Below are 16397 nucleotides of genomic sequence, written 5' to 3' on the forward strand. Positions count from 1 at the left end.
GCGCTCCACATAGTAGGACAAAGCACGCACTGGGCACAGCAGATGAGAGGAGGCATCCTCCTCAGAAGTGTGAGGAGGTGTGCAGAAACCTTCCAAGGTTATGACTCTCGACCTAAAAGAACTGGTAATGCACTTGGGCATGAATGCAGGATTAGGGCGGAGAACAGCCAGACTGAGATCCCCACGAATTGAAAGACACTCCGGGGAGACTGACAGGGCAGAGAGGTCACTCACTCTTTTCATAGAGGTGAGAGCCAAGAGAAGCGCCGTCTTCCATGACAGGAGCCTGAGGGGAACCTGTTCCAGCGGCTCAAACGGAGAAACCACCAAGGCACGGAGGACCAGAGAAAGATCCCAAGGAGGGGCCAAGGGGCGCAAAAGGGGCCGTTGCCTCCTCACACCCCTTAAGAAACGTTTCAGCAAGGGGTGACTGAAGACAGACCTGTCTCCGAACCCCTCATGAAATGAGGAGATCGCAGCAGCATAGGTCTTCACAGTGCTGAGGGATAAGCCTCTGTCCACGAGGGTCTGAAGAAAAGACAGAACCCGCGGAAGAGGACATGAAGAGGCAGACACGCCCCTCTCAGAGCACCAGCGCTGAAAGGATGACCACTTGGCTACATAGGAGGAAGTGGTGGATGCTGCCCTCGCACCTTGAATGGTGGCCACCACGCGGGGTGAAAACCCCTGGTCGGCTAGGCGCTTCCTCTCAGGGGCCAGACCCACAGGCGCTGGAGCAGAACTGGGGGACTGCGGATCATCCCGTTGGCCTGAGACAATGCGTCCGAACGCCACGGGAGCTCCCAGGGCGGGCCTGCCAGCATTTGACAGAGTGACGGGAACCACGGTGCCCCCACTCGCCTTGGGGCCACAAGGATGACGGTGAGATACTCCTCTCTCACACGGTCTAGTAACCGGGGAATCAGAGGGACAGGCGGAAATGCATAAAGGAGCCGCCTGGGCCAAGGGCAATGGGAGAATGCATCCACCCCAAGGGGGGGGGAATCTCGAGCTCGGAGGGAGAACCAAAGGGGGCACTGGGCATTGACCTTGGCTGCAAAAAGGTCCACCTCGGCTCTGCCAAACCTGCTCCAAACCTCTTGGACTAGCTCTGTGTGCAGCACCCATTCCCCGGGGCGGGGCCCCCCCGAGACATAGTGTCCGCGGCGGTGTTCAGAACGCCGGGGATGTACACAGCTCTGATGGAGCGGAGATGCGAGTGCGCCCACAGCAGCAGTCTCCTGGCGATGCTGAGGAGCCGTGATGATCTCACGCCACCCTGACGGTTGATATAGGAAGCCGTCGTCGTATTGTCCGTGTGAACAAGGACGTGGCAATCCAAGAGCACCGGAGCAAAATGCTGAAGAACGTTCCACACAGAGAGCAGCTCCAGCGCGTTTATGTGGAGAGACATGCCCTCTGGCCAGGGAGCACCCACTGACTGAGAGAGGCATGTCCCGCCCCATCCCAACAGCGAAGCGTCTGTGAACACTGAGACGTGTGATGAGGGGCGGCCGAGGGGTACGCCGTCTAACATGACGCGAGGTCCCCTCCAATAGGCTAGATCCGGACCCACTGATGGGGGAATCATGACCAAACGTCTGCGATGACGTACAGGATCGAGCTGCAGGCGAGAGAACCAGCGCTGCAGTCGCCTCATGTGTAGGAGGCCGAGGGGAACCACCGAGAGAGCCGCGGCCATCATGCCCAGCAGTCGCATGACTGAGTGGACTGTGACAACGCGACGGGGAGTCAAACGGTGGAGCATGGCGAGCAGCGTCTCTCTCCTCTCCTGGGAGAGGCGCGCCCGCATGATCGGCACATCCAGCTCCACGCCCAGGAAGATAATCGACTGAGCCGGGAACGGTGAGCTTTTCCGCCAATTTATCGTGAAACCCAGAGACGATAAATGAGTCACCAAATCCACCATCTGCAGGAGAGCTTGTTCCCGGGACGGAGCGAGGAGAAGGAGATCGTCTAAATAGAACAGCACTCTCATGCCGGCAGCGCGCAGCGGAGCCAGTGCTGTCTCCAGACATTTGGAGAATGTGCGTGGGGCGAGAGAATAGCCGAACGGTAGGCAGTTGTACTGTAACCGTACGCCCAGGAAGGAGAAACGCAGAAACTTCCTGTGTTGCATGGCGACAGGAATGTGAAAATATGCGTCCTTTAGGTCCACCGAGGACAACCAGTCTCCCGGGCGCACGCTCCGGAGAACTGAGGCTGTCGTTAACATGTGGAAGCGGCGGACCACCATGAACTGGTTGAGAAAAGAGAGATCCAGAATTGGCCTCATTTCCCCCGACTTCTTTGGAACCAGGAAGTAACGAGAGTAGAAACCCTGGTTTTCTTCCATCGGTGGGACCACGCTGATGGCCCGTTTCCCCAGGAGATCGGACAGCTCTGACGCAAGAGCTGTCGCGTGGGCTGGGGATGAAAGCCGGGTTTCCAGGATCCCCGCGAAGCTCGGCGGGGGTGTGGCAAACTGGAGAGAATAACCCTTGCGAATTATTCTGTCCATCCACTTGTCCAACACACACAGTTGCGTCCACTGATGGTAACGCTCCGACAGTGGGTGTGACAGCGGACAGTGTTCGTCTGCTATATTGGCAGCCAGCCAACGTTCGGCCCTCTCCGCCGCTGCTCGGGGAGTTAAAGACCGGGCAGCCCATGGGGGGCCCTCTGTGAAAGGGACGCGGGGAGGACGGGAGGGGCTGGCTGTCCGTCGGGGAAGCCCCAGCCGTAGCCGAAAAGCTAGGCGGGCGCGCCCCCGAGGGCTCATAAACAGACGTTCCCCTACCGCTAGCAAGTGTATCAGCGGGGAGGCACGTTGTATGGAGCTCAGAAGATAAAGTGTGCTGCTTAGCAGAAACTAGCCGGCTCGTAAAGTTAGCACGGCGGCTAACAACGAGCGGGCTGTTGTGAGTGGGGGACATGTGGGACGCGGACACCGCTGGGTGTGGAAACCCAGGGGTGTTTTGGTTATAGGAATCTTTGCCCTCTAGGAGATGTTCAGTTTTATTGCAAAAACAAACAGAACAGCCACATTTGGAACAAAGAACAATCGAATCACACATGTCCCCCCCAACCCGTCCAAATCTTCTCTGCTTCCGGGGAGGCTCCACCGGAGGGCGAGACCAGGAGCAAGCCAACTTGCGAGGCTTGGAAGATCTGCGACTTGGTGCTGCCGCCTGGGGGGCAGGTGGAGGAGGTGGAGGAGCGGGCTGCACCGGAGCAGGTCGCGAAGCGGCTGCCGCTGATGAAGCGGGGCGCCTTTGTTTGTGAGAAAGCTCACGGCGGTCACGCCAGTGACCGGCGGAGCGAGAGGGAGCTGTGACATGGCGACGAATCTTTTCCGCTTCTTCCGAAGCCGTCTGCATCTCTCTAACAAGGTGCTGGAAATGGGGACCAAACAGACCATCAGGGCTGATGGGTCCCTCCAGCATATCCTTTCTAACAGCCTCTGGGATGGAGGAAAGATGGAGCCAGACGTTCCTCGCGATCATGGTTTGCCATGCCGAGATGCGCGCCGAAGCGATCGCTATCGGGGCGCACAAGGCGAGGATGGCGCTGGAAAACTTGCTGATCTCTTCAGCGTACTTGTCGGGAAGAGCATCAGGTAGGAGAGCCAGATCAGAAATGGCATTAGCTAAAACAAAGATGTTATTAGCTGCCGCTGCCGACTGAAACGCACACTGATGTGAGCGGTCAGCGAGGCGAGCTGTCAATGCATCTTTAGGAGAGGGTGGAGCGGGGCGTCGGCCGGCTCTGAGATTGCACTTGACTCCAAAAAGAGCGGCGAGGCTAGGTTCCAGCGTTGGGACTGGCGGAAACCCGTCATCCGTGAGACCTTTCACCTTGGTGATAGATGCAAAGGTAGAAACTGGAGCTTTAAGCTTCGCCGGCTCGCTGGCAGGGCCGTGCACATAGGCGGCTACCGTGGGGAATAGCGGCCAGGTAGGAACAGGCCGGGACGCTCGCCCGGGGTTATAGCGGCCAAAGGCGGCTTCCTGGGGTGGCGACGCGGCATCCTCCGGCACAGAAAGATCACCACGAGCGCTGGCGATCTTAATGATGTCCGGAAGCTCTTGAAGTAGCTGCACCATGGCGGGAAGCGGTGTTGATGATTGAGAGCTACGACGTAGAGCGTAGCTCGGAGGGCGCTGCTCCAGCCCCGCAGGTGGAGGGGGGGGAGCAGGGGGGAGCACGAAGATGAGCCGTGAGACGCGGAGGCGGAGTCGTCAGACTCCGGATTTTCAGAAAAGAAATCCGCCCGGGAGCGTAGGGTGTCCTCAGGCAGAAGCCTGCAGAACATGCAGGAAGCCCGCTCAGTAAGAGCGAGGCCCGCGTGTTCCACCCCCAAGCAGCCAAGGCAGCGGGGGTGAAGGTCACCGGGTTCAATGTACCCAACTTGACAAGCTCCGCAGATCCTGACGCCGCCTTTCTTCGCTTTGCTCCCGCCGTCATCATCGCCGCCGGTGCTGCCGCTGCGTCGCTTATCTTTACTGGACATATTTGCTCTTTAGTTAAGGAATAGCTCTTAGCTGGCACAAGGCTGAAGGAAAAAAAGGGAATAAGTGCTACAGTCGCCGCTCTCTTATGGTGTGATTGCGGACGTAATTGAGCACACCATGAGAGTGATAAAGTAGCAACTTTTTGGCCCACTCACCGGTGGGCGTGGACTATACTGCTTCAGTTGGCGCGAGCGCGCAGGGATTGGTTCATTATGCTACAGCCAGAGGGCAAGCAACATAGGAAATAGAACTCTTTGTTTTGTAGAAATATGCTCCAAAATGCATCTTAAAGGATAGGTTCACAGTATTCTAGTAAAACAAGAGTTTTTACTTTCTAGATTTCTCGTTTATATTGGCCATGAATAGATTGTTTCCTAAATGCAAGTGACAGGAGGCAACATGTAGTTATTCTAAAATGCATTTAAATGTATAAAGCTAATATGTTGCTTTAGCTGTCTAAATCAAGACAATCAGCTTAATTTCTTTAAAACCTTAAGTACTCTATTTTAATGGGATATAATATAAATGCATTTCTTTGTGGGTTTTATGGCAGCATTCCTTAAATTGCATTTTTCCATTCTATTAGTCTATTACATCTCCTCAAAGTCCATTTCTTCTATATTGGTGTGATTAGTCCAGCCATTAAAAAAACTTATTATTGCTTTTCTGCCAGCTGTATTGTCTACATTTTTCATTATACCTGCAGCACTGACTTGTTCTGGGCCTATCTTCTGTAACTGTTGGGGCTGATAGGAGTATTCTCTGTGTATGTTCTGCTTTTGTTTTTGCTTTTTTCTGTGGCGGCTGTGTTTTGAGAGGTTGGGTAGGTTAAGAAGCATATGTATAAGTGTACTGATGATGTCAGTAATGGCGTCACATAACAGCCTTTGATGTGTTTGCCTTTGAAGTTGACTAGGCAGTTATAGGGATGGGAACAATGTTATGCTTACGGCTATTGGAGCAAGGTGCACAGCTATTGGTATTGCAAGCTAACGGGGAGCGCAACAAGGTAGTAGTGGAAAGTAGTCAGATTTGCTCAAGGACACATCCTACATTGCTGCACGTAAAAATCAAGAAAAACACAACTACTAAGAAAAGACAGTCTGTGGATGGTGATGAACAGGCAGTGATCAGCGGATTTGCGAACACCAGATTTAATTAGCATTTGGACACTGGGCCTGGGAACACTGACGGCATTTTTGTCATAGTTCTTTTCAGAGTAATTACTTCATATGCATTCTTGAATCCTGGCAGCACAACTACATTTTGCATAGATAAACTTCTTAATGAGCTGAATCTACATGGGAAAAAGGTTAACCTTATTACAACTATGGGGTAAAACAAGGTTGCGACTAGTAACATGGTAACAGAGTTGAAACTAAGCCGAAACAGAAGAAGGATCCTATCCATGCTGAGCTTAGTGAATGATCCATTGGGGATACTTGTACCTGTGAATTTATATGCCAGGAAAATTATACAAGAGCTTTGCAGGATGAGATTGGAATGGGATGAGACTTTGCCAAACATCTTGCCCAAAGGTGGTTCCTTTGGGTCAAAGCCTAGAGCAGTAAAATTACTTTGTACCCAATGGAACCACCTTTTCCCTTCGCTTAGTCCTGCAAAACAGCAGTAACCTAGTTCACAGTGCCTTTGTGTAAGTAAAGGCAAGAGTTTCCCCCCTAAAGCCCATGACCTTCAATTGCTTGGAGTTCACTGCAGCAACCTTGGCAGTACATGTGGACAGAAGGAGTTGCAGCGACTACTGGAGGACTCTATATATTGGACTGATAGTGCTAAAATACATTAGCAATGAGGCATCAAAGTTTTGCACATTTGTAGCTAATAGGGTGTTAACAATTCAGCGGATCTCAACAGCCTGACTGATGTTTCTTGATAGTAAAACTATCAAGATTAGTATATCCAACTCTCAATCTGCTTTTGTTTACCCCTCTTCTTCTCATCATACCTACATTATTCTAGAAAGGTTATAAATGTTGTTCCACACTATAATTCCGCCCTCTGATTATGACAAACTTAATAATTTTTCATTCATTTTTTTTGACTGCTTCTTTTGCTAATTTATTGACTTGTTCATTTGCAGGGAAACCTGTGTGCGCTGGTCTGCACATGAGCTCCATGTTTCTCTAAACAGTAATTCCTAGTTGAAGTGCAATAGAAGAAAGAATGGACAGATTATAAGAGAATGAATCCTTTGGAAAAGGCAGGAGAAGTCCCCATCTGTACCCTTTACTGTTGGTAAATTTAAGTCCGCTAGTGGTAATTTTATATTTGTTTCTGAAGTTTTGTGTTTTTTGGTTATATAAGTGTTTTGGGTCATCTTATGTTTTTGGGGAGTATTTTGTATGTGTTTATAGTTATTTTGTGCCTTCTTTGAATAATTTGGATAATTTTCAGGTCCCCTTTCAGCATCTCTTTGTGGTCATTTTATGTATTTTAAAGGAACTCTTTCAAACAAGAAATAGAAACGGTAACTTCAGTAGCTCTGACCCCTGACCTCTCTGGCCTGTAGGTCTGTGTCTAGATCGGCCATTTAGAAATCCATCCATTAAAGAATGAGTAGGATTTATACTTATAAAACTGCAAAGCTGGGAGATATTAGAAAATGGAAAATCATATCAGTAGTGGTCCTATTTGTGTGTCGTATAAAAAATAAGATTAATTAAAAAAAATGTTCTTGCATAAAAACATAAATTAAAGAAAAATGGAAAAAGCAAGAAATGCTTTTTAACAAACTGGAAAACATGAGACCAGATTTTTTTGTACTGATCCTATATGGATGGAAAAGCAAAACAGTTGCTGGTTTTCACTGCTGGTAACACAGAAGGAGCATCAGGTATTGGTGTGTTTTGTTTTGTTTTGTTTAAAAAAAACTGATGAAGTGTTCGGTAGAATCTACATAACTGTCTAAAAGTGACTTTTGAAGGCCAATTATTAGGACTGAGGACCCACCCTGGTACCAGGAACTCTCAGCGACTGCTGGAGCGGCGCTGTACCGTGGAGGACGCTGTTCATCGTGCGGAAGATGGCGAATGTTTGGATGCTGCAGCGGAACCTCCGGAGCTGATACCGGGGAGCAGCAGAAGAAACATACACAGTCACAGCCCCCGAAGGCCAAATCTACAACCACGGTATTATTAATCAAACTTAAGGACTGAAATTAGTTACATTTCTGGGGAAATCTTGACCAAGTATTTGACGTTAGTAGAGCTAGCTAATTACTGGGAACAACCTCTTCTAATGCTAGCTAACAGCAAAGATTATCAGCATTAAGTTAGACTAAAGGATATAAGCTAGCTAGTTGCCTGCCAGTATGTAAGTAAATGGAATTCGTAGCAATGAAAATATGAAGACGTTGGGGATTCCATACTTTGTCAAACGGAGATGTTTAAAAGATCAGTTGTTGTGTATGAGCATTTTCCGTTAGCTACAGAGTCACTGATGTTAGCTAACGCTAGCTTGGATGGTCATGATAAGGTAGTTAGCGTCTCTAGCTAGTGCTAGCGTTTATTCTGTGAAGAGCAAAGGTTAAATTAATTAGCTCGCAAGTGTAAACATTTCTGTAACATAAACTATTTCTCGTTTAGCCTTATGACGTATCACAAGTTTCATATATTTGCATTGGTAGTTAACTCTCAGTGATTAACAACTAGCATTGTTAATTTACCAGTTCATGTGATGGCTAACGATGGCTAGTTAGATGTAGCTAACGAAATAAGAGGGACCAGCTGCTCAGTCTAAAGAAAGGGCACCACCCGGTTGAAACAATGGATGTAACAATTAAGCCTGCTAAAAATGAACCCACGCAAAAATCATGTGCTGGCTAAAGTCTTGCACCATCGTGGGCTTTTTGATAAGCACCAGATCTCATTACATTCTCTTTAGTGCTTTATCCTCATTAAATTTGATTTTCAGAAATTCCATAGTGATTTGCAGGGCAGGTGTAAAATGGGGAGTTAGCTAACATACATAGAGTAACTGATTTTTAAAGTTTTTGTAGTGTAGCTAATCATGAGCATTAGTGCATACATTACTATCATGTCTTCCCATGTCTCAACAGACAATGTCCCGCTCTCTTGACAATGAGGATGGATACTTTGTTGCCATGGATACAGAGGACGATGGTACAGAACCTGCCAGGATAACAGAGGATGCAGAAGAAAAAATGGGGTCCTGCCGACAAGAAGGAAACATGGACAGTGGTGCCAAAGGAGGGGGCAGAACAATGATAGAGCTGCCAGAGGAAGTTCTTGAATATATTCTGTCCTTCCTTTCACCTTATCAGGAGCACAAGACTGCTGCGCTTGTATGTAAGCAGTGGTATCGCCTCATTAAAGGTATGCCTCTGTGGAAGTCTTGCTTAAAACTGAATAATGCTGATGAAATGCGTGAGACGGAAAATGTAAAAAGAAATTCCTCATATAAATGTGCTCATACTCCACTTTAAACAATAGTGCAAGTGAAAACTTTTTTTTTGCTCTTGTGACTTACTTATATTTTTTCTTAACTAGGCGTTGCTCATCAGTGCTACCATGGTTTTTTGAGAGCTGTCCAGGAAGGAAATATCCAGTGGGAAAGTCGCACATACCCGTATCCAGGAACCCCTATAACTCAGCGCTTTTCACACAGTCAGTGGATACTACTTGACTACATTATATTATTGAAATTTTCACATTATATACAGATGAATGACCTGTGTTCATAAAAAGGGACCAGTCTGGTTGTGTGGATGTAAACATTGCATGCAATCTCAGGATGAACTGCCTTTGCTATTTGCTAGTTAAGATTAGCAGTCACTCAGCTGAAAGAAGTTTGTACCACATGGTCTTCAGGATTTACAGAATGGGCACTAGTCTTTATTTGCCAACAGAAGTACATTATCAAACCTTCAATGTACATCCCACATCAAAATTTAACATTGATATTTTCCAAAATGTGTTGTCTTGAGAACGTGTTAAGGCTGTATCATATCAAGTCAGGACTAAAACATACTGTGTGTTAGGTTTGCTGAATCCTATTCTTGGGTTGTTTGTGTCCAGTCTTAAACTAAGATGATAGTATTTAGTCTATATGTTGTCTGATTGCTGTGTAATAATATTGTATCACATGTCACTTTTTAATTTTATACATGTCGCTCAATTTAATGATTTCAAGATTATTTTAAACAACTGTTCCCAAATTAATCATGTACACTTCTTTAAGAATTGGAGGGTGTTTTGTCTTGTGCAGCATAAACAGTGGGATTTAATATATAGTTTGTAATTTATCACTCTAAAAATATCCATACTAATATTGTGATTGTAGTAATGCTATCGTGTTCAGCCTTCAACAAACATTACTGGGAAATGTAACTTTACTGGTGGGAGTTTTAAAAGCATTAGAGTGCAGATCAGCTGAAAAACTCACCAAGAGTCAAATGTTTTCAGAATTAGTAATTTTACATTTTGGAGGCAACATCTGAAGATGTTTATGTTTTCTAACTAATGCAAACTCTTAATCACCAAGAAGTTAAATGGTTCTCCCCTTTCCAACAGAAGCAACAGAATTTTCTTGAACTTAAAAAAACAAAAACAGCGATTATGATTTTCCTTTTTTTTAAATGAAAGTTGAATTGTGCACATCTTTAATGTGAATGTTCTAGCTGTACATACCTACAGTGCATAGAAATTGCTGCTAAATCAGTAACAGGGTTGTAATGCTTAAGTAATAGTGCCAGACAAGCTTAACTTGTTTGTTATGGTAATCTAAAGGACAAAAGTGGATCATTTTGAAAAGAAAAAAATAAGAAAAATCTAAAATTAGAAACAATCTCTTACTGCAGCTATTAAAAATGTCTTCCATTATTTTGGAAATACTAGGTACAAAAAACAAATAATACACATTAAGTAGTCTTCGCACATAGGAAAACACTCAAAGCCCATTGTTTGCTGCAGTCAGTTATTCTTTGTGGCTGATTTCTTTCTTTGGGTTGCAGGTGCATGTTATTATGACTCAAACCAGTCCATGTATGTGTTTGGAGGTTGCACTCAGAGTAGCTGCAACGCTGCCTTTAATGACCTATGGAGACTTGACCTCAACAGCAAGGAGTGGATTCGTCCTTTGGCCTCAGGTATGAGTATGTTACAAGCATTAAAGACTCATTTTCCAGCATTTAGCTTTGGCAAAAGTAACTTCACATGAAGTTTTTATGTAAGGGGAACTATGAAAAGGCCAACCACATTTTAGCAGCTTAAGAACCAAAAAAAAAAAAAAAAAAAAAAAAAAGCACATATGGAATGTGATTGTAGTAAATTTGCCAGTGCACTTGCTTTTTATTGCAATAAACTACAGAAATTCTGTGCCTTTTATAATAGAGGATGCGGAGGATTAAGAGGTGTGTATGTCAAATCTCCAAAATGCATTTTGTGTCAGAGAATTGGTCTGGGGCCTCATAAAATGAATATTCATTTGTTCTTTGTTTATAAGGTAAAATTAAAAATATATGATCTAGTCTTGTTTTGTGCAGTCTTATCCATTTAGCTTCCTGTTTTACTTATTTTACTGTGTATACTATAAATATATTCTTAAATAGAAGTCAGCTAGAAGTTTTGGCTGAATTAAATATTTGTCTTCTACAGGCTCTTACCCATCTCCTAAAGCTGGAGCAACTCTAGTGATGCACAAAGATTTGTTAGTGCTCTTTGGCGGTTGGACCCGTCCCAGCCCATACCCACTACACCAACCAGAAAGGTTTTTTGATGAAATCCACACTTATTCTCCTTCAAAGAATTGGTGAGAGACACACAAGTGGTAAGAGTCAAGATATACACAGTACTTTTTCAACATTGTTTCTTTATTCTTTACTTTTTTTATTTCTGTTGTCTTAGGTGGAACTGTATAGTAACAACACATGGACCTCCACCTATGGCTGGCCATTCTTCCTCTGTAATTGGAAACACCATGGTGGTGTTTGGAGGGTCATTGGGAGCACGTCAAATGTATGAATATTTTACAGTGTTATTAGATATGTAAACAAATTTATATTTTAGTATTTGGAGATCTGCATTTCCTACACTATGGCTCAGATGATGTTTCATCTTTGATAGTAAGGTGTCAGGGGACTAGGAATTTCTGCCTGTGAGTTTTTCCACATGTGAGAACACTTCTGTGTGTTACATGTGTAAAGCGGGGTTTCCTGATGTGATGAAGTTACATGAGCTCAGTTAAAAGCAACAATGAAAAGAATTCACTGACCATTACATTTCTGAATCTGCATCTTTGTTTAATCTTACTCATCTGTGCCGTAAACTTCCACTGTTGTTCAGAAACTATAGCCACATTGCTGCACTACATGACATATATTTTTTATTTTTGTTTGTCTTTTTACACTAAAAACAAATGTGGAGTCGAACTATTGTTGGTAAAGAGTTTTAAAAAGCCAACAAAGTGACAATCTAGTGTCAGGGTTTGCACTGTCTCTCCCTAAGCATATCACTGTTGGGATTGCTTCTTTAAATGCCCCAAGTCGAACAAGTCTAAGTAAAAGAACACATTACATCCAATATTCCTTTGTTGTGCATTAGAAATTGTACCAGACATTGTAATTTGGAAGAACTGTTTTCCATAGTCATGGCTGGGGTCAGTGGTTTCACTCCCGGTCTCTCCTGGTTACATGTCAAAAGCCTGTTTCACAAATGAACTCCTGACAATGTTAGGAGAATTCAGCCTTGTACATTGTCTGGAGCGGCATTTCAGACATGTAACACACCGTGCACACACTCATGCACAAAATACGGACGTTGCACTAGGGGGGACGAAGGATAAAGTCAGGACAATGTCAAATTTCAGTGCATGTCTGAAAGGGGCTAAAGTGTCCTTGGGCAGGACACTGACCTTGCACGGCAGCCGCTATCATCACTGTGAGTATGGGTGTAAATGGGTGAAAGAGAAGCAATATTGTAAAGCACTATATTTACTATACGATCACAGGCAGTGGCTCAGTTGATAGAGTGGCTGCCCATTGACCGTAGGGTCGGAGGTTCGCGCTCCACTCTCTCGACCACATGTGTTACTGGGCAAGACACTTAACCCCCAACTGTCCATCCCCAATCACACAGTGCTGGTCCAAAGCCTGGTAGAATATGGGAAGGGTTGTGTCAGAAAGGGCCCTGAACTCCATAGTGATAAGCCAAAATGACAAAAAAAAGTAATGTTTTTGTCAAAAGTCGGACACTGCTTTCTTTGTAATTAAACATATTTCAAACGTGTTAGGCTCAGTGCTCAAAAATGTATTTTATTAAATGTTGTCGCTACATTTACAATTTTAGCTTTATTTAAAGTAACTGTCAACACAGATGAATAAACTAAACCACGTTTTGGATTCAGGAACAGTGAGTAGATTGCAGTTGATTGTTGGTTTTTGTCTCTGCATGTACAGGTATGGAGATTATTGAATAAAAACTTTGGCTGTTCCACATTACTAGGTTGTTCTGTCTTGGTTCTATTCAGGAGTAATGAAGTCTGGGTTCTGGATCTTGAACAGTGGTCTTGGTCCAAACCGCCCATATCTGGCCCATCGCCCCATCCGCGTGGAGGGCAGTCACAAGTAAGGATTTATTCTTAGTTTTAAACTTAATCCTATGATAAATTTAAAAGAATCTTGGGTAGTATTGTGGTTCATTGCATCCTTTTTACATGTTCCCAGCTGTGGTTGACAGTTAAATTATTCTCTGTTCAAGTTGCTTGGGTTTACTAATTTTGAGACAGTTTTCCTTTCTCCATGTTATTTGCAAGTAGGAGAAATATTGGCAGAAGCCACTACTTGTTGTTGTATAAAATCAAGTGATACCTTTTTAAATGTTGTCCTGTTAGATCGTGATTGATGATCAGACCTTGCTCATCTTGGGTGGATGTGGTGGTCCTAATGCAGTAAGATCCTTTTATGACTGTTACTTATCTACTTTATTCCATTGTCAAGGCAACATATCTGTATCTTCTAGCTAAGATCTCATGTCACTATAAGTGCCAATTTCAACTTATCTTTTTGTTTTTTGTTTTTGTGTTACAGCTCCTAAAAGATGCCTGGCTTCTTCACATGGATGCGCCATCGTGGAGGTGGCAGCAGCTGCAAGTAGAAAATGATGACCATGGAGCCCCTGAGCTTTGGTGCCATCCAGCATGTCGGGTAAGTGTCTATTTTAACTGCCAGCTGTGTGAGTGCTTATTTGAAATCTACCACTAATGTGTATTTTTATTTGTTTCTCAGGTGGGCCAGTGTGTGGTGGTTTTCTCACAGGCTCCATCTGGCCGTGCACCTCTCAGCCCAAGTCTTAACTCGCGGCCCTCCCCCATAAGTGCCACACCTGCCCCTCTGGGCCCTGAACCACCTTCTTTGCGCTCACAGTCTCCTGTTCGGAGTGGGGCTGCAGGTGTTGTCCTGGGAGCTGTCGAAGAGGCTCCATGTGTAAATGGTCGATGGGGCACGCTTAGACCTCGGCCTTCAGCGAGAGGAAGTGCCAGAGATGGAAGTCCATCCTCATCCCAGCAGCCATCTCCCTCACAAGGCCCAGACAGCCCTCCTCTTCCTCCACTCCACCAGTTATTAAATGGATCCTCTCCTTCACCCCGTACCAGCCCAGCCCAGGCTGCATCTCCTCCCTCTCGTCCTCTCCCTCCTGCCTCTACAGACTATGGCTGGGAGTCTCCCCCTTCTGCCTCTCACCACCCTGAGGCACCCAGCACTAATGGCCTCCATACACCTCCGTCAGGCTCCCCTCACACTCCCCCAGGAGCAGTGTCCCCTGCTGCCTTACGACGAGGTCTAGAAGCAGTGAAAAACCGTTTTTCGTCATCCTTACCTTCCTCGTCTTCATCGTCTTCCCTTCACACGCAAGGAGCCTCTCCTGGAGGAGGAAGTGGTGGAGGAGCTGGTCCTCCCGGAACCCCCCCATCATCATCCTCCAGCCCACCACAGGCTCCTGGAGCTGATGGACATGCTATCCCACCTATTGCACGGCGTCTTGGCCATCACCCACCACAGAGCCTGAACGTAGGAAAACCTCTGTACCAGTGTCTTAACTGCAAACCCATGCAGATGTATGTGCTAGATGTGTCCCGGGCCAAATCTGCAGGGCTTGTGTCCTGGAGAGTTTACGGGAATGGGACCCCTGCAGCAGTTACAGGGCCACCCGAAACCAGCCTTCACACTGTGGTACAGGGCAGGGGAGAGCTCATCATTTTTGGGGGCCTCATGGACAAAAAACAGAATGTGAAGTACTACCCTAAAACCAATGCCTTGTACTTTGTACGTGCTAAAAGGTAATGCATCCTATGACCACAAAGGTACTGACACGCAAGGCCTTTTTCCTAGTAGAAGGATTCTGGGAAAAGAATATAATTATCGTTAGATGTTCACCTTCAGAAATTCACTATTCTCCCTTCTGTCTACTTCGAGCATTCAAAATAAAAACACTTTAACTACACTTTGATAAATAAGATGAGAATCCTGAATGTGTGTGTGTGTTTGTGTGAATGCAGTGATATTAAAGAAGAACAGGAAATATTTGTTTTTCCTCAAAAAGGTGATCAACCAGAAAACATTTCTGTTTTTCTCCTTTGAACTTTTAAGGGGAACTGTGGAAGAATGGACTCTGTTGACAGAAACTGTTGACGGTTACCTTGCTTTTTGTATCACTCTTAAAGCCTGCAATGTTTACATTGAAAGCATTGTGAGTTTCTGTGTGTTTGTGCGTGTGTGTGTGCGTGCGTGCACAGTGGTGGTTAAGAATTGTTGACTAATGTGTCAGGGTCTATGGTGGGTGAGATGTGGCACTGTACTATAAAAATAGTTAAACAATAAAGACCTCCATGTCTGCGCTGTCAGTATTAAAATTTGTTGTGTGTCAAACATTATTACATTTTTTGACCAACAGGTCCATTAGTAGCTTTTAGCTGTCCTGGAGTTTTCAAACACATTAGATGATCCTCCTCTGCAGAAGGAATTTGCTCAGTTGTCAGTGCATTTTAGGTGTTTTTATGTTTTTTTTTTTCTTCTGCGTATAAACTTTCAGTTTTAAAATTTTAACATTGGCTTTAAAGCTGACACCATATGGGAAATTAATTTGAGTTTATAACTTTGATTAAATGTTCTGCTTTAAAAAAAAAAATTATCACCAGAAAATTAAAGTGTTTTAAAATTATTGTTGGACATAAAAAGTGATTTGTTTAAGTTAGATTTGATACCCAAAGTAAAGATTTAGAGTTGTAAAGTTCTTCCAACTTACGAATACTTTTCAAGCTGATCACCAACACCTTACGCTAGTCTGAGAAGATTGGTCTGAAACCCACATTAACAGATGTCTTTTTTTTCTGTCACATAATTAATTCTAACACAAATTTTAATCTAACTAAAATGAATAAATATGAAATGTCATTAAAAAAAGACAGTTATCTCCTAATTATTATTATCATTAAACTAATGACTCAGTAATTATTTGCTTTTATATTATAATTCCGTCTTTGTGTTCTTAACACTAAACTTCAAAACAACCCAGCAAACACCTTCTGCTGAGGAAGGCTCTGTGAAGCAATCTGGAGGCACTGAACAGCTGCTTATTAAACATATAGTAAGATGTTTTGTGTCTGTTGTGGTTTTCTAGGTCAAGAATAATCTTGAATCTTGGATGTGTGTTGGAAAAGTGTTGGATTCAGTTTCAAAAGCATGCAGTCGGGTGATATAATAATAATCATAATTGTACTTCATAGAGATGCAGAGCAGCAGCCTCTAGTAGCCATTTATACAGCACATAAAGCAAAGGGCACATGAGTCATCTCGACTGCAAATAGCATGCCTTCTGAATACACGTCAATGCAAACACGTAGTCCAAT

The 16397-nt window shown here is 44.7% G+C and overlaps 1 protein-coding gene and 1 pseudogene across 1 annotated transcript; one reads left to right on the forward strand and one right to left on the reverse strand.

Annotated features, from left to right (window-relative positions):
- Positions 1–551: 551 nt before the first annotated feature.
- Positions 552–2830, reverse strand: LOC137127453 (uncharacterized; annotated as a pseudogene).
- A 4666-nt stretch (positions 2831–7496) lies between these two features.
- On the forward strand, positions 7497–16142 carry fbxo42 (F-box protein 42). The gene is made up of 10 exons (XM_067504437.1): positions 7497–7663; positions 8593–8869; positions 9044–9160; positions 10507–10641; positions 11150–11303; positions 11399–11509; positions 13020–13116; positions 13383–13439; positions 13579–13695; positions 13777–16142. Exons 1-10 carry the CDS (start codon positions 7565–7567, stop codon positions 14830–14832), a joined length of 2220 nt encoding a protein of 739 aa, XP_067360538.1. The 5' UTR covers positions 7497–7564; the 3' UTR covers positions 14833–16142.
- The last annotated feature ends 255 nt before the right edge of the window (positions 16143–16397 follow it).

Source organism: Channa argus, chromosome 5 (assembly GCF_033026475.1).
Source record: "Channa argus isolate prfri chromosome 5, Channa argus male v1.0, whole genome shotgun sequence".
Classification (NCBI taxonomy): domain Eukaryota; kingdom Metazoa; phylum Chordata; class Actinopteri; order Anabantiformes; family Channidae; genus Channa; species Channa argus.

What these genes read in the sequence shown, in the direction of transcription:
- fbxo42 (XM_067504437.1), top strand. Translation starts at nt 7,565, where the DNA reads ATGTTTGGATGCTGCAGCGGAACCTCCGGAGCTGATACCGGGGAGCAG. An exon ending in TCATTGGGAGCACGTCAAAT is followed by an intron (nt 11,510 to 13,019) that starts GTATGAATATTT and finishes GGTTCTATTCAG; the next exon opens with GAGTAATGAAGTCTGGGTTC. An exon ending in CGCGTGGAGGGCAGTCACAA is followed by an intron (nt 13,117 to 13,382) that starts GTAAGGATTTAT and finishes TTGTCCTGTTAG; the next exon opens with ATCGTGATTGATGATCAGAC.